Source organism: Hemitrygon akajei, chromosome 7 (assembly GCF_048418815.1).
Source record: "Hemitrygon akajei chromosome 7, sHemAka1.3, whole genome shotgun sequence".
NCBI classification, from domain to species: domain Eukaryota; kingdom Metazoa; phylum Chordata; class Chondrichthyes; order Myliobatiformes; family Dasyatidae; genus Hemitrygon; species Hemitrygon akajei.
The window spans coordinates 106,282,425-106,308,785 of record NC_133130.1 but is presented as its reverse complement, the minus strand read 5'-3'; the positions used below and the strand labels follow the sequence as shown (position 1 = coordinate 106,308,785).

The 26,361-nt window shown below is 44.4% G+C and overlaps 1 protein-coding gene across 1 annotated transcript in view; it reads left to right on the top strand.

The window, feature by feature from the left end:
• The first annotated feature begins 1,144 nt into the window (after positions 1–1,144).
• Positions 1,145–26,361, top strand: part of igf2r (insulin-like growth factor 2 receptor) — a 200,444-nt gene continuing 175,227 nt past the window's right edge. The window contains exons 1-3 of the mRNA XM_073051626.1: positions 1,145–1,377; positions 10,228–10,358; positions 23,845–23,960. Coding sequence (XP_072907727.1) covers positions 1,274–1,377; positions 10,228–10,358; positions 23,845–23,960 — 351 coding nt within the window. The 5' untranslated portion in view covers positions 1,145–1,273. The remainder of the gene's footprint in view (positions 1,378–10,227; positions 10,359–23,844; positions 23,961–26,361) is intronic.

The following is a 26,361-nucleotide window of genomic DNA, read 5'->3' as shown; positions in this document are numbered from 1 at the left end:
AAGTGGTGTCACAGGTGGACAGGGTCACAAAGAAAGCTTTTGCCACTTTGTCCTTCATAAGTCAGACACTCAGCAGGCCAGGCAGCATCTTTGGGAAAGAGTAAACATTTGCTGTTTCGGGCCAAGACACTTCATTGGGACCGGAGAAAAAAGATGAGAAGTCAGATGAAGAAGGTGGGGGTGGGGGGGGAGGGGGAGGAGAGGAAGAAATACAAGGTAGTTGGGGGGGGGGGGAGAGACAATTACCATAAACTTGATGTTCATGCCAACAAGTTGGAGGCTTCCCAGACAGAGTACAAGATGTTGCTCCTCCAACCTGAGTGTGGCCTCATCATGGCAGTAGAGGCCATGGACTGGCATGTTGGGATGGGAATGGGAAATGGAATTGAAATGGGTGGGCACCAGGAGATGCCTCTTTTTCCAGTAGACGGAGGTAGGTGCTCAGCAAAGCAGTCTCCCAATCTATGTCAGGTCTCACTGACACACAGGAGGCTACACTGGGAGCACCGGACACAGAAGATGGGAGGTGGGACTTCACTTGCGTGTCTGTTGGGAGGTAACACTGTACCGGGGTGGTGGGGGGGAATGTGTCTCCACTTTGTATTTTACTGTTAGTGAGGTGTGCACATGTGACGTGGTAGAGTAATGATGTATGCCATTGACCTGCTTTTACAAATCATACAACCTGTAATGAGTTACATAACAGCAGAGGATGCTTAGTCAAGCAATATACTTACAGTATTACTTCAATGTTACTGCACAATTAAATACACAATACCCTCCCCTCCACCTCCATCCACATGCCTTCCCCCTACTCGCCCTCTTTCCTCACACCTACCCCCCCCCCCCCCCCATGTCGGCAGGTTCCCAATGCCAACCTCCGGTGATCTGTCGTAGTTTGTCACAGAATGGAGTTCGGTCATGTGATCCGGTTCCAGGCGGCCTTGTGGTCAGGTGACGCTCTGTCCCTCGTGGTTGAGTTCCTGTCTGCTCCACCATCACGTGACGCCCACTGTTGTCAGGTGCCGCGGATTTAGAGTCAGTTCCGTCACGTGATTGCATGGCTCTTTCGGCCCGTGGAGGGGAGGAGCAAGGGCACAGGCCTGTCATGTGACATGATCGTTCTGCAGTCATGTGACGTGATTTAGGGCCTCTGGTTCAGTCATGTGACGTGGACGGAGTGGAGGCCGTTGCGGAAGAGCTGCTGCGCTGTTGACGTGCGCTTTCTATTAATTGTGCCTACCGAACGGAGCTCCGGCTCTGACGGACGAGCATGTGGCGGCGAGCGGTTTGCCTGGGCTGGGCGGTCTTGCTGTGGCTGGCCCCGTGGATCGGCGTGCGGGCCGAGAGCTCCTTCACCTACCCGGAGCTGTGCGGGTGAGTGCGGCAGAGGCCGGCTCGGATCCCTCCCTCAGGCCCGGCAGGTCCGGGCAGGATGGGGAGCGAGTTGGCTTCGGGCAGCGGTGCTGCTTTCGCCAGCAGGATCGGTCGCGGGAAATGCCCCCCTCCATCACTCTCGGAGTGCACTCCTGTCAACAGGCCAGCGATACAGGGCAGAGAGACATCGCAATGCCCTCTCGAGAAGCAAGGGGGTTGAGGGTGATGGGAGGAGGAGATGCTGATGGTGTACTAGTGATGAGGTGATAGTAAGTTGTGGTTGGAGTTGCTTGGGGTAGGGTCTGAGGTGGAGAAGGTAACTCTGTTTAGGTGAAAAATACACAACTTCTGCTCCCCGAGCATCCAAAGTAACTAGAGTCCATTCTTGGGTAAAGAGGAGAAGGGCAGGTGGGGTGTGCAATCTGTGCTAGGAGACTGAGATGGACGCTAACGTGGATACCCTTGTAACCTGCTGCCTATATGAAGCAAAGCAGGCAGTAGGTTAGTAAAGGTAGACTGACAAAGTCACAGAGCAGTAAAAGCATTAAAAATACACTTATTGCAAAAAATATGCCTTTGCCCAGATTGCAGTGATTAATTTCAGTTATCAAGTTACAGAGTGTGTGTGATGGTATTGAGTATTTAAATGTCGTTCATGAGCTTGCCAATTTGGAGGATTGCTGGTTTGGAAGATTAGTTATGAAGAAAGACCTGACTTTTCTATTTTATGTGAAACTAGAATGTGAAGGAAGACTTAATTGTGTACGTTCAATTAGGAAGGTGAGACAAAGTGAAAGCTGAAGGGTCAAATCATCCACTGTTTATTCATTTCCATAGATGCTGCCTGACTTGAGTTCCTCCAGCATTTTTTTTTTGTGTTGGTCTGCATTTCCAGCATCTGCAGAATCTCTCGTGTTAGTCCTTTTTACTGTAATATAAAAAGTTGGTAACTAATGAGGTTTAAGATAGTCGGGAACAAGGGAATTTAGAATTACGTTGCAGAATGATGTGGGTCTGAGATCCTCCATAAGGATGGGTGGTGAGCAGAAAGCTTTCTGAAAACTTTCAGATGAGAATGTTACGCGCGTTGTAGATGGAATGAAATGAGCTGTTTTTGCACCTGCTGTGTATGTATCAGGCTCAATGGCTTCCTGGTATGATTCAATGCATTAATGGTGCATTGTAAAAGCTTGTTTTTTCTAATTGATCTTCCAACATTATGGCAGTACAAATCTTGTTGGCTGCAAAACCCTTTGGGTTGCCCTGAGTGTGGTATAAATTTCACACTTGATCATGTGCTTTCTACCTTCAAACTGCCTTGGCCTCCATTTCTGGGTCGTTCCTGCAAGGTGTTCCACTCAGTGCATGGCATCCATTTCTGGATGTGCATCTGCTTTACTGCACTTCTGATGTTGTACTATAGTGCACAAAACTTCAGGAGCATCAAGGGCAATGGTGTACGTTTCTCAGCTGGCTGGGCGAGTACCTGTGAAAGAATGCTCAGGTTGACCTCCAATCAAACCACATTTACTCAGGAGGCCCCGTGCCTGGGTGCTGCCTGACTTCAGCATTTCCACCATTCATTTTGAGTTTTTTCCTTCTGCAGTATTTTACTGGGAAGAAACTTTCTAAAATGCTAAACTCCCATGATCTACAAATTTTGGCCTATTCATGTTTTTCTGTTAAGATTAGGAATTTGAGGCTATTTTTATTTCCACAGTCTCTGGAAGCTTGTAGCATTGGCTTCAATACTGGCGTGCTTTAGTGTAAAATGGCCTTTTCAAGATTAGTTGACACTAAGTACACTGCAGATGCTGTAGTCAAAGCACCATGTACAAACAAGCTGAAGGAACTCAGCAGGTTGGGCAGCATCCGTGGAAAGATCAGTTGAGTCTTGTTTATAATCCTGTATTTTTCTAGAGTGCATCTCAATTTTATTTCCAGTGTTTTCCTAGTTGGGTGATCTGCATTGTGGAGTTTAGGATGCTAATGAGTTTATCTTTTCTTTAAAAACAATAAAGTCCAGTAAACAAAGAGCACCACAGAGTTATAATCTGAGCCAGGTTAATATTTAAGCAGAACACAATTGCTCACGCTGCAGTTGATTTCTTTTTGGGGAGTGACGTGCGTATTGAGTTCTCTCCACTTTCCTCCCTGATCCCTATAACCTGGTTGTCCAAATGGCAGGTTCCGTCTTGGACTCGAACGTTCGAGGCTGAGATTGCATTAAGACAACTCCTGCATTGTCCCTGGTAGTTTTTGTATTAGTAACATCTGAGTGTAGTTGCTGTTTCCTCATTTACAAAGTTCTGTGTCTTGTTAGTGTTATTGTTCCAATGGGTTTCGTGTTCCAGAGCTTCGATCTCTGTCCTTTGAGAAACTGACTGTCTGTGTCGGGAAGATCACCGAATGTTCATTGACAGGTTCAATATGCAAGTGTTGCTTGTACAAGTGGCTAAAAGCTTTGTTGGACACTCTTTGAGGAGTATTTTAAAGTTTGGAACTGTGTGAGAGGTTGGTGCTTGAGTTTCAGAAGACACTGCTTCCCTTGGTAGGTAGGACACTGACAGGTTACTTGAGAGGCCACAGCTGGAGGGGCGGGAAGGCAAACTGAAATCTTTCATTAGAAAATCGGTACAGGTTAACAAAGGGTGAGTGGGATATGGGCACGCTCACATTATGAAAGGTTGAGCGTAGGAAATGATACAAAATTGGGAGGCAGTATGGATGTGGAATAACTGGGGGGTGCCTCAGGTATGTGGGTGAGGACAGCAGAGATGAACCCTGTAGGAAGGAGAGCCATTGCTGATGACTCTCAGACCAGTTTCTTCAGCATGTATTGATCAGAAAGCCATTCCACCCTGCTGGAGAGTGAAGAGGTACTGGAGGATGCACACTCAAGCCTGCAGGCACGGTGGTGCCGCTAGAAAAAGCTGTGGCCTTGTCTAAGGTGCTCCTGGTTCAGCCCTGACTTCTGGCAGTCTCTGTGTGGAGTTTGCACATTCTCCTTCCACATCTCTGAACAGTATCGGATCTATTGCAGAAATATGACAAGTGTGCACGTGGCCGATGGCTACTGAATCCACTGGGCCTCCTATACGGGGGAGGCATTCTCTTTCATAGGTTCCAATGAAATTCCACCCCCCTCTGTTTTTCTAATTGTCAGTGAGTACAGGCCCAGAGTCATCAAATGCTCCTCATATGTCAACCTTTCATTCCCACGATCAATTACCTGAACCTTCTCTGGACTCTCTCCCTTTGACCAGTTGGGTGTCCTCCCACATTTCAAAGACGTACTGGTTAGTTGGTGAGTTGTGATTTGCTACGTTGACACAGGAAGTGTGGCGACACTTGGGGACTACGCAGCAAAATCCTTTTATTTGATGCGAAGCTGTATCTTTTGATGTACACGTGAGAAATAACGATTATCTTTAATAATTTTATTCCTGGTGGGGGAGGAACGTGGCCTGGGGGGGATTGTGAAAGACGGCTGCTGCCAGGCTGATCACCAGACAAGTCTAAAGACAATACCGAGAGGTCAAGGTGCATCTGCAATCCCACAATGCCTCCAAGCCTCTCCTTGCAGCGAGCTCTCTCAAGCTTTACTGATGAGGTTCTCCTGCAGTGCCAAACATTATTTTTTTAAAGGGTTGAAAGCAGGATCAGCTTTATTATCACAAGTATGTTGCAAAATTTGTTTTGGAGCAGCAGGGCAATGCAGAAAACACACTATAAATTATAATGCGAAAGAGTGGCTTATGGTTAATTGAGACACATTGGGACCAGTATGCTTTAGTTCAATAAAGCAGCTGAATGCTTGAAACCTCAGTAAGCAAAATAGCTCAGTCATCTTATTGCTTATTTCTCACCAATTATCAGTGACAAAAATCACTGCGCAAACACACAAGTGACGCTATTTAAAAAAAGGTTTCCTCTAAGCACGATGTGGCGTCTCGATGTCCACACAAGTACACGCGACTGACGGTAGTTAGAAACAATTTGGCAGCGGTCTCCTGTCCCAATTAAGTGGCAAGTAAGCGAAGGAAATCCCAGCTATTTTCATGATTTGATTTTGTTCTTTAAGAGCTGTCCCAAATAAGCAGCTACCCCTATTAACTAGAATCCACTGTATATCTAAAAACAATATTGTGCAAAAATAGAGCAAAATAGTAAGGTAGCAATCGTGGGTTTATTGTCCGTTCAGAAACTTGATGGGGGAAAGGAGGAAGCTGTTCCTAAACTTTGTGAGTGTTATTAGGCTCCTGTACCTCCTGGTAGCAATGAGAAGAGGGCTTGTCATGGGTGCTTGGGGCCCATGATGCAGCTGCCGCTTGTGGACCTCCGATGAGACTCAGCAGTGTATGATGAAACACTTGGCGGGTTCAGTCTCGAAAGGAGCTCTGTTTGATGGAGCACTTCACTGTAATTATCAGTATTGAACATCGAAGTAAATGGTGCGATGCAGTAAGTGCATATTACTGGGCTGCAGATTTCTGGGTCTAATATCAAGGAGCGTCGCGTACCTGTTACATGATATTTCCTGCTATTAGACCCAGATATCTGCAGTCCTGTGGTGTGCACTGCCCCCATCACATCATTTACTCTATTCAACACGTAAAGAACAATTGGATCTGCTGAGTGTCATGTGCAAATAGATAAGTGATGAGATACTGCCACGTGGTGCGAGGTCAAAGTAAATTTAATATGGTGGAGCATCTATGTCAACATTTCCTTGCAGGCATTACAACGAATACAAAGAAACAATAGAATCAGTGAAAAGCTGCACGCTAACAGAGATGGGCAAATAACCAATGTGAAAAAGACAACAAATTGGGCAAATACAAAAAGAAAAACAAAAGAATAATAAATAAGTAATTAATCATATTGAGAATGATTTATGTTGGAAGTGAGTCTATTGGTTGCAGAATCTTCTCAGTGTTGGGGTGAGTGACGTTATCCACTCTGGTTCAGGAGCCTGTTGGTTGAGGGTTAATAACTGTTCCTGAACCTGGTGGTGTGTGACTGACGGCTCCTGTGCTCTGTGTTGGCAGGAGCAATGCTATCAGGTTGTGATGTGTTGGGCAATTGTTATCGCACGTACAAGTACACGTACAGTGTGAGGTACAATTTAGAGCATTGTTGTAGTTTAGTACTGCAGTCTCAAAGATCTATCTTAATGAACTAGAATTCACCAGTTGCCTGTTTCCATAATGGATGCCCATGACATGCTTTTTCATATTTCGGTAGATTGTTGGAAGTTTTGTATTATATAAAGTAATGAGCTATTAAAGAATAGTATTGGGAGATCAGTAATAGTAGGTGATCATTTCTGTAATTGGGTCTCAGTCAGCTAACAGTCCTTTAATTTTTTTTCTCTCTGATATTTGTGACTAAGTACAGCGTTTTCTGAAGCATTTCTCAAATAATGAGTACAAACGTATCATGAACTTGTGTGGTTTATGAGTAGGTGTCAAGAGCGAGCAGTGGTTGTGACCAGTTCCTCTCTTATCATCATCGTGACTGAAACAGGCCCCTCGACCAAACTGAACTATTATTCTGCCTTGTCCCGTTGACTCACACGTAGACTCCAGCCCTCCGTCCCCCTTCCACCCATTTACTTAAACTTCTCTTAAATGTTGAAATTGAACCTGCATCCTCCACTTCCACCAACAGCTCCCTCTCTCATTCCACTTTTCACTCTTAACCCGTGACCTTACCCAACCTCAGTGGAAAAACCCTGCTTGCATTTACCCCTCATAATTTTTACTCTTCTATCAGATCTCCCCCCAATCTTCTACAATCTAGGGAATAAAGTTTCAACCTATTCAACCTTTCCCTGTAACCTAGATGTTCAAGTCCCGGCAACATCTTTATATTTTCTCTGTACTCTTTCAACTTAGAAAGCGCAAGTTTAAGTTTTAGTACATGCAGAATGCATGTGCTCCGCTCAGTGGTCTGGATGCAATCCCACAAGTAAAATTGCTAATGGAATCTGTGCTAAAGAGAGTTACAGCATTGTGTATAGTCAGACAGCTAAACTGGTAGGGTGCGTGGCAGCTTCCATTACATAAAGCAGGTTGTGCCGAGGGAGGTTACCTGATCTGTCGACGTGTGGAGAAGCTGCTGTCAGTGCCCAGTCAGAGTGTTAGATACGCTGCAGCCCAAACCCTGCATTTCAGTGCTGGCCCTCCGCACTGCTCGCCCAAGCCTCGTGGACGACCAGCTGCAGTTGGGGGGGGGGGTGAAGGTTCATTGTTGGGGAGGAACCCCTGGTGGAGGGTGGGTGTTGGTGCCTGATGTGGAGGTGTCATACAGCACTTGGGCTCTTCAGCCTACAGTTCCATGCCAGCCCATTGTCACCAATACAACTGGGATCATATGTGGGAAAGAAATGTGTAAAGCAAGCTGGACAGAGCAAGGGAAGATTTCTGCTTTTGTGCATCTACTGTCTATGCCCACCCTCCGATGGGCAGTGGTAAATCAGCTAAAATTTTAGAATAATTTTATCAGCTGCCAGAGGGTGGTGAATCTGTGGAATTCATTGCCACACACAGCTGTGAAAAGAGAGAAGGCAGGAGAAAGGAATTGAGAGAGAATAATAAATTGACCATGATGGAATGGCAGAGCAGACCCAATGTGCTGAATAGCTTAACGTTGCTGCTATGCCTTGTGGTTTGTCTATGCTTCGTTTAACGAGCTGTCTAATGCCCTGTAAATGTGGTTATCGCAATGCCTCTGGAAGTGAGTTCTATGCGAACTGGTTGCCGTTTCTTGTCTAACCAGTTCCACTTCCAACTCAGTTAACCACCTGTGTTGTATTGTCTTGTAGTTATGAGGAATTGAATGCTCGAGTCCTGTCGTAGTGTGATTGGCTGCTTCAGGAACTGTTAAATTCAGGGTCTGGAAACCTGCTGTTAATGTTGCATTGTCAGCTAAATACATTAGAAATAAGCAGAGTAAAGTTTAAACATTTTTAAAGAATATGTACCTTTGGCTCTTAGAGCCACACATCCCCCATCCCCCACAAACCATTAATCCCAGGATTTAACCTCAGCCTAATCACAGGACAATTTACAATTAACCTATCATCCAGTATGTCTTTGGACTGTGGGAGGAAACCAGAGCACCCAGAGGTGCCCTTGGCTAGCACGAGAAGGTACAGGTTTAAGGTGCTTGGAAGTGGGTACAGAGGAGATGTCAGTTTTTTATGCAGAGAGTGGTCAGCGTGTGGAATGGGCTGCCGGCGATGGTGGTGGAGGCGGATACGATAGGTACATGCAGCTTAGAAAAATAGAGGGCTATGGGTAACCCTAGGTAATTTCTCAGGTAAGTACATATTTGGCACAGCTTTGTGGGCCGAAGGGCCTGTATTGTGCTGTAGGTTTTCTATGTTTCTGTAAAACCCATGGGATCACAGAGAATGTACAGACAGTGGCGAGAATTGAACCGTGGTCACTGGTACTAATCACTACATTACTGTGCCGTCCAACTTTAGTACTGGCGAAAAGGGCCAAGTACTAGTTTGATAACTATTCCCATTGTTCTCTCTGCCTCCTTTGTAGTTAAAACAAAAAAGGGAAAGCCACTGACCTCAGCTATAAGTGGTTTCTGTCTCCAGTGTGGCTGTGCTGGAAGTAATGGAAGGTGAACACTCGAAGGCAAAGGCATTGTTGGCATTTATTTCAAGAAGACTTGAATATAATGGCTGAACAGTCAAAGCTTGAATATAAAAGCAAGATTGTAATGCTGTGGTCAGGTGTTGGTCAGATGCAGTTTCTGGGCCCTGCATCTAAAGAAAGTTTGTGCTGGCATTGGAGAGGGTCCAGAGGAGTTTCACAGGAATGAACTTGGAATGAAAGGGTTAATGTCTAATGAGCATTTCATTGCTCTGGGCTTGTACTTGCTGGAGTTTAGAAGAATCGTGGTTGGGGAGGGGGGGCTATCTCAATATTGAAAGAGTGAATATGGTGAGGATGTTTCATATTGTGGAGACATCTGGGACCAGAGGGCACAACCTCAAAAGAGGAGGAAATACCTTCAGAACAGAGGTGAGGAATTTCTTTTGACAGGGTGGTGAATCTGGGATTTATTGCCATGGATGGCTGTGGAGGCCTGGTCTTTGGGTATATTTGAAGTGGAGGTTGATAAGTTCTTGGTTAGACAAAGCTCCTGGGGAGAAGACAGGACAGTGGGGTTGAGAGGGTTAATAAATTGGTTATGATTGAATGGTGGAGCAGACTTGATGGACTGAATGAGCTAATTCTGTTCTTATGGATGTAAAAGTACTTCATGATTGATACATTTTTGAAGTGTAGCTGTTTTTTTTCTGTAAACAAATGCAGCAGCCAATTTCTGTCCTGCTAAGTCTCAAACAGATGTATTTGGTGGCGAGAATTAGTGGTGGATGCTTCTGTGGAGATCAAGACAAATCACACCCCAACTGTGCCAGGGAATTCTATCAGGTTAATCATTTACTACACTAAATGGTAAATCACCATGTGGAGATCAATGCTTAAGTCAACGAATCATGTTGATATTTGAAGTGTATAGGAAGAGTCACAAAGTGAACAGTTGACATTGAGTTTAACTCTAACGTAAGCCTTCTCCAACACCGTATTGAACTGATGGTTACCGTTGTCACTCCTGCTGAGGTGAGATGTTTGGAAGATGTAGCGCAATTGTGCAAAGCTGAAAGAAGGATTTTTGCATTTGTTCAGATCAGCTTGTTTTGCTGTAATTGCATTCTTTTAAAAAAAAAAAAAAGTTGATGTTTTCAATTTCTTTTTTGGTACGGGTGAACCTGAGATGACATGGAGAAATTGTGCATTATCATTGTTTTCTCTGTTTCAGGCATACCTGGGAGGCAGTTGACATGGAGAATGGAACATCTTACAAAATAAACCTCTGTAGCCCGTTACAATGTGGGCAGCCTAGTGCCATCTGTGCTTACAGTTCCTCAGAGAAAAGCAACTATTCAGTGGGTGAGTGTATCAGATGTACTTGGGCATTTTATCGCTACTTGTTGGTCTCCTTTTGTACAGATGCTCTTGTACAGCATCATTTCGCGTGCATACAATTCGTCTATGTATGTATAAAAGATAATCTTGTGTATATAGGGCCAGACTCAATAAGTGGTACATTGTTTTATAGGATTGGTTTTATAATTATATTTACTGTGTTTTTATTGTGTTTGTTTTTTGCTACACCAGACCTTGAGTAACAATCATTTCATTCTCTACACGTGTACCCTGGGCTTCTGCCTTGAAAATTCCAAGTGCAAAATAACTTACTTGCAATGTTTCTGGTCATGCAGGCATTGAAGTGAAGAACCAATATTTGTGCTTGGTGGTTTAATGCTAATTGATGTTGGAGAAATCGATTAAGGAATGGAAAATTGAATTACCAGTCAGATGAGTGACACATTAGGCTCCAGAGCGAGTGGTTGCTCCCGACCACTTCTGTTGTATCAGGTTACGTAGTGACTATGGCAATATGTCTGCCTGTCAGTTCCAAAGAGTTTTGAAATGGACTAGTTGGTAGTATTGTAAATTGAAATACAGGCTGTCTTGGGTTATGAATACCCAACTTCTGGACATTTGTACATATGAACATGCTCTTATGGTGTTAAGTTCAAAAGTCTGTATCAGTCTATGATGGGTTGGTCATTATTCAGTGCTATATACCTGTATACCTCGTTAATGAAAATATCTAACCAGCCAATCAACTAAGCACCAGAGCTAAGTGCCTTTGGAGCAACTCGTGTTGTGCTTTGTTCTGTTTGAACATTGAATACTGGGATTGCGGCAAGGTAAGTGCCTCAACAGATAATTGACAGGTATGAACTTGGTGATAAAGTGACCAAGTTTTTCAGTCTTCAGAAATCAATGAAGTTTTGTTGGACATTGGTAATATACAGTACAGTGTGTCTGATTCGTTGGTGAGTTCGATGAGCTGTGTGGCGACGGTTGTGTTGCAGAGCAGGCCCTCATTCATGCCTCGATTGCCTATTGTGGTCACCGAGGAAGGAGACTTCAGCTGGCTGTGTGCTGCTGGATTCCACGCTGGGTCCACACTAGAGGCTGGCTACTCCCATCAGTGCTGCCCTCCAGTATTTGCTCAGTGGGAGACGAGCTAAGTTGCATTCTGTGGCTGCACTGCACGATATGAGGAACTGCTACGGGTTTGATCTGCAGAAGTGTGCCTCCAGGACAACATCCATACACCATCAATCTACGGGCCATGACACTCAAAGACTTGGGCTAGATTATTACTTTCAAAATATTTTTGTAACTGTTTTTATATGTGCTGTGTATGACTGTTGGTTTTGTGTTTTTTTTTCCCCTTGACCCCAGAGGAATCGTTTTGTTTGGCTGTATTTATGTGTATGTTGAATGACAAGTAAACTTAATGTTGCAATTCTTAAGCTTGCATATGTTTCAAATTAACAAGTGGCTTTGGCTACAAAACTTTAAAAATTTCCTTTAAAAATGTTTTAATATGGTGAGTTACTTATGTCTGGCAGATTGAGTGGAAATCTCTTGCCTTAAGAGGAATAGATAGAGTGGACAGCCAACGCCTCTTCCCCAGGGCACCACTGTTCAATACAAGAGGACATGGCTTTAAGTTAAGGGGTGGGAAATTCAAGGGGGTTATTAGAGGAAGGTTTTTTTTTTTTAAGAGTGGTTGGTGCGTGGAATGCACTACCTGAGTCAGTGGTGGAGGCAGATACACTAGTGAAATTTAAGAGATTATTAGGTATATGGAGGAATTTGAGGTGGAGGATTATATAGGAGGCAGGGTTTAAGGGTTGGCACAACATTGTGGGCTGAAGGGCCTGTACTGTGCACTGGAGAGAGGCAGGCAAGAGTCTCCACAGTTACCTGTAGATTCCAGTTGGGCCATCAGTTAACCGGGGCAGCCATTTACTTGGACCAACTCTTAAAGAACACAAACTAATTGAGAAAATAGCTGGGATTCTTTTGGTTTATTTGGGACACTGTCACTTAATTGGAATGGGAGAATGTTGCTAACTAGTGCCAGTCTCATGCATATCATATAGCCATTAGATACTACACCAAGCTTAGTGAAGAGATTTTTAATTAGCGTCACTTGCGTGTGTTTGTGTTAAAAATCAGTGAATTTTTGTCACTGATAATTGGTGAGAAGTAGTAGTAAGACAATTCAGATCTGTTTTGCTCACTGTGGTTTCAAGCATTCAGGCTTGGAGTTGCCAGAAACAGCCGGGTGGGAAAATGAAATGATTTCACTAATTCAGTTAGTATATATGTAGGATTTGAAAGTATCAGCAATCATCCTGAATGTTCCAGTGAAAATGAGGATGTGATCATCAATAACATTGTATGAAGGCAGTTCATTAACTGCATTAGTTTTGTTCACTTAGTCAGTCAAAAGGACAAGTCAACGTAAACTGGTTAAATTCCTGTCGATAAGTTTTAGTGTTCTAATTTGTTCTGTATTTCATTTTATTACTTGATATGTTACTCAGTTTGCCTTTTATTTCCATAAAACTTCGGATTGGTACATCTACTTGATCAGCACCAGTGCATTTTGGTCCAATGTGTCCCAATTAACTGGAATCCTGTGTATTTATTTGAATTTTCTGCAGCAATATCATTGTTGCTTTGAGGCATTACCACTCCATTGTTCCAGGATTTGCCAAACATTTGACGTGGTATTTAAGATAATTTCTTGCCAGCGTCCAGCCTTGCCAGCCTACCCCACTTTAATGGCCACCCCCAGATAATGAACTTGCAGATCATGAATTGACTTTGTTCAATATTTAGAAAGCACATTCTGACAGCCATACCTCCACAGTATTGTAATGAGTAAAGCAAGGCAGCACTAATGAGCACGAGCACTTACTAAAGGATATCAGTGGTGAATAAGTTACTGGAGTGGTAAATCAAGATGTTTGAAGAGGTAACCAGGAAGATAGACAAGCGTGGGGTGCTGGGTGCTTTCCAGGTGGATTTTTAGCAAGGCCTTTGGCAAGGTGCTGCATAGCAAGCAAGTCTAGAAGATTATGTCCAATTGGATCCAAGGAGAGATGACTAAATGGGTTTGGTTATATTGGCTCAATGGTAGGAGGCAGAAGTGATGGTTGAAGATGGTTTGAGGTGTTGGTGCTGGGAACTTTGTTCATAATTTATATAAAAGATCTGGATCATAAAACATAGCAGAATTAGGCCATTTGGCCCATTGAGCCCGGTCTGACATTTGATCGTGTCTGATTTATTTTCCCCCTCAACCCCGCTCTCCTGTCTTCTCTCCACAACTTTTGATGTCCTTCCTACTCAAGAACCTATCAATCTCTGCTTTAAATATACCCAATGACTTGGTCTCAACAGTTGTCTGTGGTAATGAATTCCACGGATACATTATCCTCTGGCTAAAGAAATTCCTCCTCGGCTCTGTTGATCCTGAGGATGTGCCCTCTGCTCCAGCACTCCTTCACTAAAGGAAACATTCTCTGCTCATCCGTTCTCTCTAGGTCTTCCAATTTCCAATAGGTTTTAATGAAATCCCCCCCATTCTTCTAAACTGCAGTGCGTACAGGCCCAGAGCTGTTAAATGCTCCTCATACATTGACCCTTTGAGTAATGGAATCAGGTGACGCAGTTGGTTATTTCGTTTATAAGTGTGAGCTGAGTGGAACATTTGTCTGGACTGAAATTGGTTAAGGGTGCTTGTGGTAAGAATACATAAATGAGTTGACTGCTGTGTAGTGCTAACCAAAATTAATTATACCATCCCCTTCACAGAAAAAAGACCGCCTCAAAAGCAGTGATGTGACTGAGAGATGACTCAAAGGAAATCCAGTTTACCACAAAGATTAAGTTGCATCTGTTGTAAATTGCTTTTCGTTGAATTTATAGACTGAAATATAAAGCTCAAATGCTCAATAAAATTGGTTAAAACTACCTTAGAAATGCGTTCACTGTTGTAAAATAAAAGGTTAACTTGTACCCTGCTAAATGTCAGATTCTAGATAATCTCCATCTAGTAATGGTGATTGAAGGTATCACTGGTAAAATCAGCATTTGTGGCCATTCTGTACATATCCTTCATGAACAAGGCAACTCGAGTGAATCTGCAGATGCCGGAAATAAATAAAAAACACAAAATGCTGGCAGAATTCAGCAGGCCAGACAGCATCAGAGGAGGTAGTAATGATGTTTCGGGCCGAAAGCATTAATCAGAAGTGAAGTAACATGGGATGGTCGAGGGGGGATAAGAAGTGGGGGGAGGGATGAAGTAGAGAGCTGGGAAGTGATGGGCTGGAGGGAAATGGGCTAGGGGGAAGGTGGAGAATTATGGGAAATAAAAGAGAAAGAAAGGTAGGGCTGGGGGGAGATTATAGTGGGGGGGAGAAGAGAGAAAGAGAAACAGACTAAAATTATAGATAGGGATGGGGTGGGGGGGGCAGGGGTATCAACAGAGGTCTGTGAGTCGGATGTTCATGCCGGCAGGTAGGAGGCTACCTAGGCGGGAGATAAGGTATTGCTCCATCGACCTGTGTGTGGCCTCATCTTGACGGTAGAGGGAGGCCATGGACAGACATGTCGGAGTGGGAGTGGTCTGTGGAATTGAAGTGTGTGGCCACAGGGAGATCCCGCCACTACTGGAGGACTGAGCGCCGGTGTTCGGCGAAACGGTCTCCCAGTCTGCGGCGGGTCTCCCCAATGTATAAACGGCCACATTGGGAGCACCGGATACAGTATATCAGCCCAGTTGACTCGCAGGTGAAGTGGTGCCTCACCTGAAAGGACTGTCTGGGAACTAGGATGGTGGTGAGGGAGGAAGTGTGGGGGCAGGTGTAGCACTTCTTCTGTTTGCAGGGATAAGTGCTTAGAGGGCGGTCGGTGGGGAGGGATGGGGGGGATGAATGGATAAGGGAGTCGTGTAGGGAGCGATCCCTGCGTAAAGCCGAGAGTGGGGGGGAGGGGAAGATGTGGCTGTTGGTGGGATCCCGTAGGAGGTGGCGAAGTTGCGGAGGATTATATGTTGGATCTGTAGGCTGGTAGGGTGATAGGTGAGGAACGTTGGATCTGTAGGCTGATAGAGTGATAGGTGAGGAACGTTGGATCTGTAGGGTGATAGGTGAGGAACGTTGGATCTGTAGGCTGATAGAGTGATAGGTGAGGAATGTTGGATCTGTAGGCTGGTAGGGTGATAGGTGAGGAACGTTGGATCTGTAGGCTGGTAGGGTGATAGGTGAGGAACGTTGGATCTGTAGGCTGATAGAGTGATAGGTGAGGAACGTTGGATCTGTAGGCTGGTAGGGTGATAGGTGAGGAACGTTGGATCTGTAGGGTTGGATCCTCACCTATCCTCACCTTAAAATGAGTGGATGTTGGACTTTACCCTGAGGAGGGAGGAATGTCCTTGGATAGAGATATTAATTGTTAGCAGCCACAGACATCTTCCTTTATGCAAGGTATTACTCCAGTTATTAACTGATATCAGGTTTCCCTTCTCCCACCGTCAGTGCTGCCCTCACCCCGTTATTCTGCTCTCCTAACAGGGAATAGGGTTCCCTTCTCCTTGGTGTTATCCCACAAACTTCTGTATCGAGCGCATTATTCTCTCTAACTTCCATCATCTTCAACGGATCCTTCCACTGAATACATCTTTCCCTTCACTCCCCCATTTTTTCCATAGGGTTCTCTCTCTATGTGACACTCTTGCACCATTATTGTGCTTCGTCCTATCAACCTGCACCTGTACCATAGCCCTCCATACCCTTCCCAGTAATGTACCTATCCAAATTTCTCCGCATCTATTACATGCACTGGCAGCTCATTCCACACTCACCACTGAGAGTGAAGGAGTTCACACTCATGTTCCCCTTAAAGATTTCACTTTAACCCATGATGCTACTTTCAAGGAATTATGAATTTATAAGTCTTCTGTTCTACCACATCCTCCGTGCCCTACCTTTTCACTGTGCAAGTCCTACCCTGGTTGGTCCCCTCAAAGTGCAACATCTCACACTTGTCTGCATTAAATTCCACCTGTCATTTTCCAGCCCATTTTCCAGATGGCCCAGACATGCTGCAAGCTTTGATGGTCTTCCTTGCTTTTCACTACGCCCCCCAAACTTGCTGATCCAGTTTACCACATTATCATCCAGATTGTTGATGTAGATGACAAACAATAACAGACGCAGCATTGATCTTTGTGGTGTGCCTGTAGTCACATGCTTACAGTCAGAGAGGCGATCATCTATAACCATTCTCCAACTTCTGTGAAGTCAACATATAATCCAATTTACTACCTCATCTCGAATGCCAACTGATTGAATGTTTTCAGCCAATCTCCCACGCAAGAGCTTGCTAAAGGCCTTACTAAAGTCCACGTAGACAACATCCATTGACTTGCCTCCGTCAACTTTCCTGGCAACATGACTTACCACACACAAAGCCATGTTGACTATCCCTAATCAATCCCTGTCTATCCAAATTCTTGTATATTGATCCCTTGGAATACCTCCCTGTAATTTTCCCACTACTTCATGTTAGGATCACTGGCCTATAATTTCCTGACTTATTCTTGGAGCTTTTCTGAAACAACGGAACAAGATCAGCGATCCTTCAATCCTACCCCAATCGTAGCAAAGGATGTTTTAAATATCTCTGCTAGGGCCTCTGCATTTTCTGGACTAGCCTCCCACAGGGTTTGAGGGAACAAATTGTCAGACCCTGGGGATTTATCCACCCTAATTTGCCACAAGACACCAAACACCACCACTTCTGTAATCTGTATGGGGTCCACATCCCCCCCCCCCCCCGCTACATTGCCTCACATTTGTAGACTCTGTCTCCTGAGTGGATGCAAAAAAATCATTTAAGGTCTTCCCCATCTCTTTCAGCTCCATGCTTAGATGACCACTCTGATCTTCCAGATGACCAATTGTTGCCCCTTGCTATTCTTTTGCTCTTCATATATCTGTAGAAGCCCTGAGGCTTCTTCTTCACCTTGTCTGCTAGAGCAACCTTGTGTCTTTTAGCACTCCTGAGTTCCTTAAGCATTCTCTTGTATTTCTTGTTCTAAGTATCTCATTTGTTCCCCCTTTTGACCAGGGCTTTGATATTGCTGAAAAACCCAAATTCGTTACCTTTACCTGTTACATATTCTGGCAGGAACATACGGGTCCTGTACTCTCAAAAATTTCACTCTTGAAGGCTTTCCACTTCCTGAGTACACCTTTTCCAGAAAACAGCCTGTCCCAATCCCCACTTGCCAGATCCTTTCTGACACAATCAAAACTGGCCTTACTCCAGTTTTAAAATTTTAACCGGAGAACCAGACCTGTCCTTTTCTATAACCAACATGAAATTAATGGTATTATGATAACTAGATGCAAAGTGTTCCCCTACACAAACGTCACCTGCCTTGTCTCATTCCTTAGTAGTTCTAGTATCACACACTGTCCTGTTGGGATTTCTATGTACTGACTAAGAAAACTTTACTGAATGCATGAACAAACTCTTTCCCATCCAGCCCTTTTACAGTATGGGAGCCCTACTCAATATGTGGAAAGTTATAATGGCCTACAACCATTCAACCTTGTGTTTATTGCGACAGTCTGTGATCTCTCTACAAATTTGCTTCTCTGAATCCCATGGACTGTTGGGTGGTCTATAATGTAATCCCATTAACATGGTCATACCTTTCTTAATCCTCGCCTATGGAGCCACACTAGATGATCTGTATTTTCCCTTTAATCACTTTTGCTCGGTCATGTCTAAGACAATGGAACCCTGGACATTGAGATGCCAGTCCAGCCTTTCCTGCAACTAAGTCTCACTAATGGCTACAGCGTAAAAATTCAACGTGTTGATCCATGCCCGAAGCTCATTTTGTGTATTAAATAAGTGACAATGCCATTTGTTTTTTCCAAAGCTGTCACCAGCTCTTGCTTTACTAGTTTTCTCTTGCAGCAAGTAAATTATCTGCTCATCGTTGACCCTCTGAGTTAATTGTTCGTTATAAGACATAGCGGAAAGGTGCTCGATACCTCACCCAACTCCCTGAACTTGCTCTGCAGTAACTCATTATCCTTCCTAATCATGTCATTGGTACCAATGTCGGCCACAGCCTCTGGCTGCTCACCCTCCCACTTAAGAATGCTGTGTTCTCGACCTGAGATGTCCCTGACCCTGGCACACGAGAGGCGACAACCTTCCAGGAATCTCGTACTCATCCACACAACCTCCTTTCTGTTCCCAAACCAATAAATCCCCTGTGACTACAGCTTGCCTCTTCACCTTTCCTTTCTGAGCCATAGAGTCAGACTCAGTGCTGGAGATGTGACCGCTGTGGCTTCAGTCTGCTCGGTATTTTCCCAGCAGTATGCCTGCTGCTGAGGGGAATGGCCACAGGTGTACTCTGCACTGTTCCCCCTTTTTCCCCCTCCCAGTTACCTGTGCCTGACACCATGGTGTAGCTATCTGTATATCCTGTCTATCAAACCCTCAGCCTCCTGAATGGTCTGGAGTTTTTCCAGTTCCAGCTCCTACTCCTTTACACGGTCTGTTAAGCTGCAACTGGATGCAGTTGTAGCCAGGGACACTGGAGGTCTCCCTGCCTTCCCATATCCTGCAAGATGAGCATTCCAGTATCCTGCCTGGCATCTCCTCTGCTCTAAATATGCAATAAGAAATAAATAATGACAAATCTACCTGCAGCCTAGGCTCTCCTTGCAAAAGCATTGATAAGTCAAATCCTCAACTCCCACTCCAACACTGGCCCACTCACGCAATGGCCACTCCACTTAACCTAACTAATTTTACTGCCAAGTACCTAATTATGCACGGTCTGCCGTCTCCCCGGGTTGTGACGAGCTATCTTAAATTATTGCAAACAACCTGGAAAAGGTGCTGCCTCTGATTGAAGTAGTGGCTCCAAAGGTCTGGTGGTAGTTGAAGTCAGAGTGGTGTGCTGTGGGGAAATTGCAAGTAACAGTGTTCCCGTGTGCCGGCTGATGCCACCCTCGGTTAAGTAGGTAGTTTTGAAGAGGCCCTCTGAGTGATCACAATGCATTTTGCAGATGGTGCACGATGTCATTGCAGTAAGATGAACTTTAGTCTGACATCAATGAAATGGTCTGTTCTGTCTGAATTTGTTTCTGCTGTAAGGTTTGGCTGTGATAATGCCATTAAAAGTCAAAGGTAGGTGGTTAGATTGTAAACTTTATCCATGCCTTTGACTTTCAGGTCTGCTTACTTTGCCAAAATCTCCACCCCGTCCAAGATCCATGCAAGTCCAGCTCTGCAGTTGAGCATTCGGATTTTCATTCCTTTATCTTCATTGATTTTTCATTAGCATTAGAATTATTAACAATATTTTTGGAGAACTTTTAGAATTTAATTTTCATTGAAAATGTTAATGAAATGTAGCTTCAAAACTGTAATCTGCCACAGACCAGGAGTCACATCTTTATTGAAACGCTACACCAGGTACTTTGAGGAATGCCACAATACAGTGGATCGATTCGCAGCCGTTTCCACCTTCAGTCACAACCTGCCATTTACAATCAGTCCACGGTAGTGAAGCAAAATCTCGTCGAGCAGTTACCCTTCATAACCTCGTCCAGTCGTCCTGCTTAAGTGATTAGTTTACCCCCACCCCCCGCACAATCAATACAGCTAATCAGTCTAACTTATTTCAGGCCATCATAGTAGTTGTTCGGTGGCCTTTATCAAGAGTAGTGGTCACCAACCTTTTTAAGCCCAAGGTCCCCTGCCTTGGCCTTAGTGAAAGGCAAGATCGTCCCTACTAAATCAATTAGTTACACATGTGCACCAGGCAGAAAAGACTGGAAGTGAAACCCCGCAACCCAGAAGTAGAAATAACGTATGTACACCAGGGGTCACCACCCTTTCTCGCACCACGGACTGGTTTAATATAGACAGTATTCTTGTGGACCGGCTGCCGGGGGGCGAGGGGGGGTAGTGTTAAACACGACTGGATTACAGCGATACTCGAAGCAGGTTCCTTACGTCCAGTGTATTCCACAATTTAGTTTATGTGGCTATCAGCACTTAGCTTCTGTCCTGCTTGCTCATGTTTTTTTCTCTTTAAAAAAAACTCAGCGGGTTTGTCTTTAAGCTCAGGGTGCTGAAGCAGTTTTGAGGGCTTCATTTCCTCATTAGACAGTCTCCCGCCTGCCGCCAGACGCCTTGGCCAGGTTTGGCTGGTCGTGGGTGGGGTGAAAGGACAAGGTAAGGGCTGGCGGTCGCAGTCTGGGGAGACCGATTGACCGAGCGAGGAGTGCGACAGGGTGTGTGCCCGCACCCCCCCCCCCCCCCCAGTAGGATCTATTGGCCGACAAAAGTTTGGCTCGAGGGATGACTTTCAGTAGATCGCAGTGAGGTAGCTGCTCTGCTACTTACGAAACCCTGAGCCCGAATTAGGTTGTCTGTGAATATTTTAGCACCCGGTTCCCCACAAACATTGTGTGCTAAACAGGTTTAGAGGCAACGCCCATCTGTCCGTGCTCCAGGCCAGTAGCTACAGCACTTCTCGCCGGCCGCATGAGGTGGCCGATTACCCGAGGCCAACCAGTGATTGCTGGCTCAAGGGTATCACTGCATTTAGGCAACTGATGACCTCGAGTGCGTTCAAGTTCAACAGTGGGCGTAACAGAGAATGAGGAAAGGTGCAGCTGACATATCGTTTCCTCGCGTTGGGGACCACTGAAGTACACTGCGTAGTGTGTGGTGGGGGAGCTACACAAATGCGCGCTGGGCAGAAAGACCCCGCAACCCGGAAACCATCTCTCTACAGTATTTGTGTATTTATTTTTTCATTTTTTTGGTATCTACTGGGAAAGCCTCAAAGATTGACCAGTCGATCGCGATTAACGGGTTGGCGACCACTAATCTAGAGCTCCTTACACTAGAGTGCAATTGCATGTTCATTGTGTGCTGCACTAGTAGACCTCCTGGGCTTGAAGTATTCCAGTCGTGTGGAATCAAATTTCCTATAAAAAGCACAGAATTAATTTAATGCTCTGTTGATCCTGCCTGAGACTCTAACAAATCTCTTCAGATGTACTGTGGAGAACATTCTAGCTGGTTGCATCACTAACATTGATGGGCCACTGCACAGGATCGGAAAAAAGCTGCAGTGGGTTGCAAACTCAGCCAGCTTTGGGTGTGAGCCTTCCCACCTTTGAGGACATCTTCAAAAGGCAGCATCCATCATTCAGGACCCCCACCGTCCGGAGCGTTCCCTCTTCTCTCTACCACCAGCAGTGAGGTACAGGAGCCTAAAGACACACTCTGATTCAGTCAGCTTCTCCTCCTCCACTGTCAGTTTTCTGAATAGACATTGAGCCAATACATGAAAACTTACTCATTTTTTTCTCTCATTTTGCACCACTTATTTAGATTCTACTTTACATTGGAATTTACAGTATTTTATGTATTGCGGTGTATTGCCACAGAACAACAAATTTCATGTCAGTTTGTCTGTGATATGTAAACCTGTTTCTGATTCTGAGCAAGGGCCTGAACCCACTGTAATCTGCCTAACGCCGGAGCAGACACAATCTCACTGGCTCTGCACTCTGCTTTGGAGCACTTAGACAGTAGCAGTATGTATGTCAAACTACCGTTTGCTGCTTGGCTTTTAATTTAATCCCCTCAGTAATAATCATTAGGCTTGTAAAATGGGGCTCTACCTCTGATGTAGTGTTCACAGATTTGTACTGGGAGTGGTCTCCCAGTGAGGAAATTGAGGATCCAGTTATTGTTTTTATTTAGAGATACCGTGCAGAATAGACCCTTCGAAGTTTACAGTAAATTTATTATCAAAGTATATATATATATATGTCACCTTGTACTAAGATTTATCTTCTTACAGACATCCATAGTAAATATAAAGAAGCACAATAGAGTCGATGAAAAACCACATGGTAAAGACGTGCAAACAACCAATGTGCAAAAAACCCCCACCATCAAACTGCAAATACAAAGAGAAGAAAAAACAAAATAATAGTAAATAAGCCATAAATACTGAGAGCATGAGATGAGACCTTGTGGGATCAGTGTTGGGGTGAGTGAAGTTATCCCCTCTGGTTCATGAGCCTGATGATTGAGGAAGAATAATGTTCCTGAACCTGGTGGTGTGGGTCTTGAGGCTCCTGTACCACCTTCCTGATGGAGGCCCAATGATCTGCACTGCCCAGCAACCCACCTATTTAACACTAGGCTAATCACAAGGCAATTTACAATAATTGGTTAACTTACTGATTGGACCGTGGGAGGAAATCAGAGCACCCTGAGGAAACCCATGCAGACCGGTGGGGAGAACATACAAACTTACAGTGCTGGAATTGTCTCTGCAATGCCCTGAGTTGTAATAGTGTCGCACTACTGTGGCATTCCAGTTGTGGAGGGAGGTACAGAGGCCTAGGCTCAATATTGAGGGGAAGATATTGAACACTGAGCTGCAAATTGATAAACAGTATCTTGATACATATTTTATTTTCTACATGCTTTAATGCAGAGTGGAGAACCAGTGAGATTGTCATCACCTCATCAACAATTAACACTGGTCCACCTCGGATGCACACTTAGCTCACTGCTCTAATCACTTTTATTATTCCTATCTCTTCCCTCCCCTTCAGTCAGGGCCCCAAACAGTCCTTCCAGGTGATGCAACACCTCACCTGCGAATCTGTCTATTGTGTCGGGTGCTTTCTCTATATTGGTGAGACCCGTTGCAAATTGGGGGATCGCTTTGTTGAGCACCTCCGCTCCATCTGCCAAAAGCAGAACTTCTCGGTGGCCAAACATTTCAATTCCGACTCCCGTTCTGCCACGTCGGTCCACAGCCACCTCTTGTGCCACGATGAGGGCACCCTCGGGGTGGAGGAACAACACCTTGTATTCAGTCTGGGCAGCCTCCAACCTGATAGCATGAATATTGAGTTCTCATTTTCATTTAAAAAAAAAATCCCTCTCCCGTCCCCTAATGTTCTTGACTCTAGCCTCTTCTCACCTGCCTATCACCTCACCCTGGGTCCTCCCTCCTTCCCTTCCTGCTCTCCTCTCCAGCCCTTTACCTATCCAACCCACCTGCCCTCACCCATCACCTTCTTTCCCCTCCCCCTACTTTTTATTCTGGCATCTTTCCTCTTCCCTTTTCAGTCCCGAGGAAGGGTTTTGGTCTGAAACGTCAACTGTTTATTCATCTCTATAGATGCTGAAATCTTTCAGCATTTTGTGTGTGATGCTCGTGCAGGAGCCTGAAGAAACTTTACTTTCCCTCTGCCATCAGATTTCTGAACACTCCATGAACAACTACTTTGTTATTTCTATATTTTGTACTAATTACTCTGTAATTGATGCTTTTTTTTGTCTCTGCCCTGATGTGCTGCCACGGAACAGCAAATTTCACCCCAGTGGTAATAGACCTGATTCTGATCCTTTGTAGGTAACTTTGTACTAAAGACTGGGCTTGTGCATCACTTTGAGTACAACACTACCCAGAAGTGTTCTGAAAACAAGACTATCCAAAGCAGCATCAGTTTCCTATGTGGGAAGACCCTGGTGAGTATGTCATTTTCTTTGTCATCAGCTGTATAGTAACTTAAAACGAGTCAGTTTTTAAGCAGGAAGTTGCCAGTGACTTGAGCTTGAGGGTTTTAAAAGATTATGGGAATTGGCACATTTTGTAGTTGTTCTGGCAGAATCCATCCTTAAAAGTAACTATAGTATCAAATTGATTAAAACAAATCATAAGCATGAAATACTGTAGATGCTGGAAATCAAATTAACACAAGCAAAATGCTGGAGAGTTGATGTTTTGGACTGAGACCGTTTCAGTCCTGATGAAGGGCTCTGGCCTTCACTTAATTGTTCCTCTCCATAGATACTGCCTGACCTGCTGAGTTTCTCCAGCATTTTGTGTGTGTTTTAATGAAAGTACTTTTTTTTTCATTGAAGTGTTTCAGCTTGCTTCCCCCATTACTTCAGATGATTAGTTTGCCTGCATATTATCCAGGTGATCTGGAGACATTGCTGCTGTTTTGAGGTCATTTTCTTTAGGGTGTGGCATCTCTAGATATTCAATGACTTCCCTGAATTCTTTGAGAAACTGGGCAGGCTCTGTCACTTCACTGCTGTTGTGGTGATGGTGATTCTCAGACAGCCGTTGGATAAAGGGTTCTAGGATTTTGAATCTGTGACCTTGGCAGTGGTTTGTGTGTCAGGATGGTGTATAAACTGGAGGGGGAGCTTGCAGGTGAGAGAAACTGAGGGTCAGGAGGGTGCTGCTGCGTTTCTGAGTGTCTCTTGTAGATGGCATAGCCTACAGGTGTGGTTAAGAGGGGGATTTTGGTGTGGATAGGTGCTGATAAGGCAAGCTACTTTGACCTGCGCAGTGTTAGTATTCCTGAAGTTGCACTTCACAGGAAGTGGAGAGTCAAACGTTCTGCCTTTGGGTGGGTACAAAGGTGGAAAGTCCTCAGTGTAACATAGTGGCCTGGTCACTGTTTAAAGACCCAACTCGTGTCTGTATGAAGCTTCTGGTCAGCAGTGATCGCCAGGCTTGATGGAGTAAGAAATTTTTTTTAAAAAGCTGGAAACTAGAACTAAAAGCTGAAAATACTCAACTTTCAGTATCTGTGGGCAGAAACAACTAGTGTTTCAGGTTGAGCCTTGATGAAGGCAAAGATTATGTTTTTCTTCCCACTGACACCGCCTGGCCTATTGAGTATTTCTGGCATTTTCTGATTTTTATTTCGGCCTGCTGTGGTAGCGTAGTGTTTGGCGCAGTGCTGTTACAGCTCAGGGTGTCAGTTCCAGCGTTCTCTCTAAGAGTTCTGTATGTGTGTGGGTTTTAGATAGATAGATAGATAGATAGATACTTTATTCATCCCCATGGGGAAATTCAACATTTTTTTCCAATGTCCCATACACTTGTTGTAGCAAAAACTCATTACATACAATACTTAACTCAGTAATAATATGATATGCATCTAAATCACTAACTCAAAAAGCATTAATAATAGCTTTAAAAAAAGTTCTTAAGTCCTGGCAGTTGAATTGTAAAGCCTAATGGCATTGGGGAGTATTGACCTCTTCATCCTGTCTGAGGAGCATTGCATCGACAGTAACCTGTCGCTGAAACTGCTTCTCTGTCTCTGGATGGTGCTATGTAGAGGATGTTCAGGGTTTTCCATAATTGACCGTAGCCTACTCAGCGCCCTTCGCTCAGCTACCGATGTTAAACTCTCCAGTACTTTGCCCACGACAGAGCCCGCCTTCCTTATCAGCTTATTAAGACGTGAGGCTTATTAAGAGGTGAGAACCCCAGGTTCTCCGGTTTCTTCCCACAGTCCAAAGGTGTCCTGGTTGGTCATTGTAAATTGTCCTATGACTAGGCTGGGGTTAAATAGGTGGATTGTTGGCCGATGCAGCTCGTTGGGTGGCAAGGGTCTGTTCTGCAGTGTATCTCTAAGTCAATAATTTAATAAATTCACTATTGCTGGTTGTGCACTTGGCCATTCAATTGCCTGTACTCTTTCGAGGGCAAATGGAATTCCCAAGGCCCGAGTTGCCCAGACCTTTACTCACAAAGATATTATAGGTACTTCATTAGCTGATAATATGAAAAAAAATTTAAATTCCAAGTTGTTATATCCATTAGTGGCAGGCATTCTAATGTGCTTTATGAGGGATGGTTCACCTGATGAAGGGGATTTTCCATTTTCATCCATTGTTTGAAAAAAAAAGTCTTACATAGCAGTGAAGTTAAGAAAATTTTAGATAAATGATTATCTTTATTTTGGTTTCTAATTTATAACTTGTATATGATAAATTTTCTAGCTTTTGTTTTCAGCAGCCATTATGAAATATAAAGTGAGGGTTGTGTTAGCAATAATTTCAGTCAGGGCAATTTCTTTTCAATATAAGAGATCCACTTGGAATAGTTTGATTCAATTGGTAA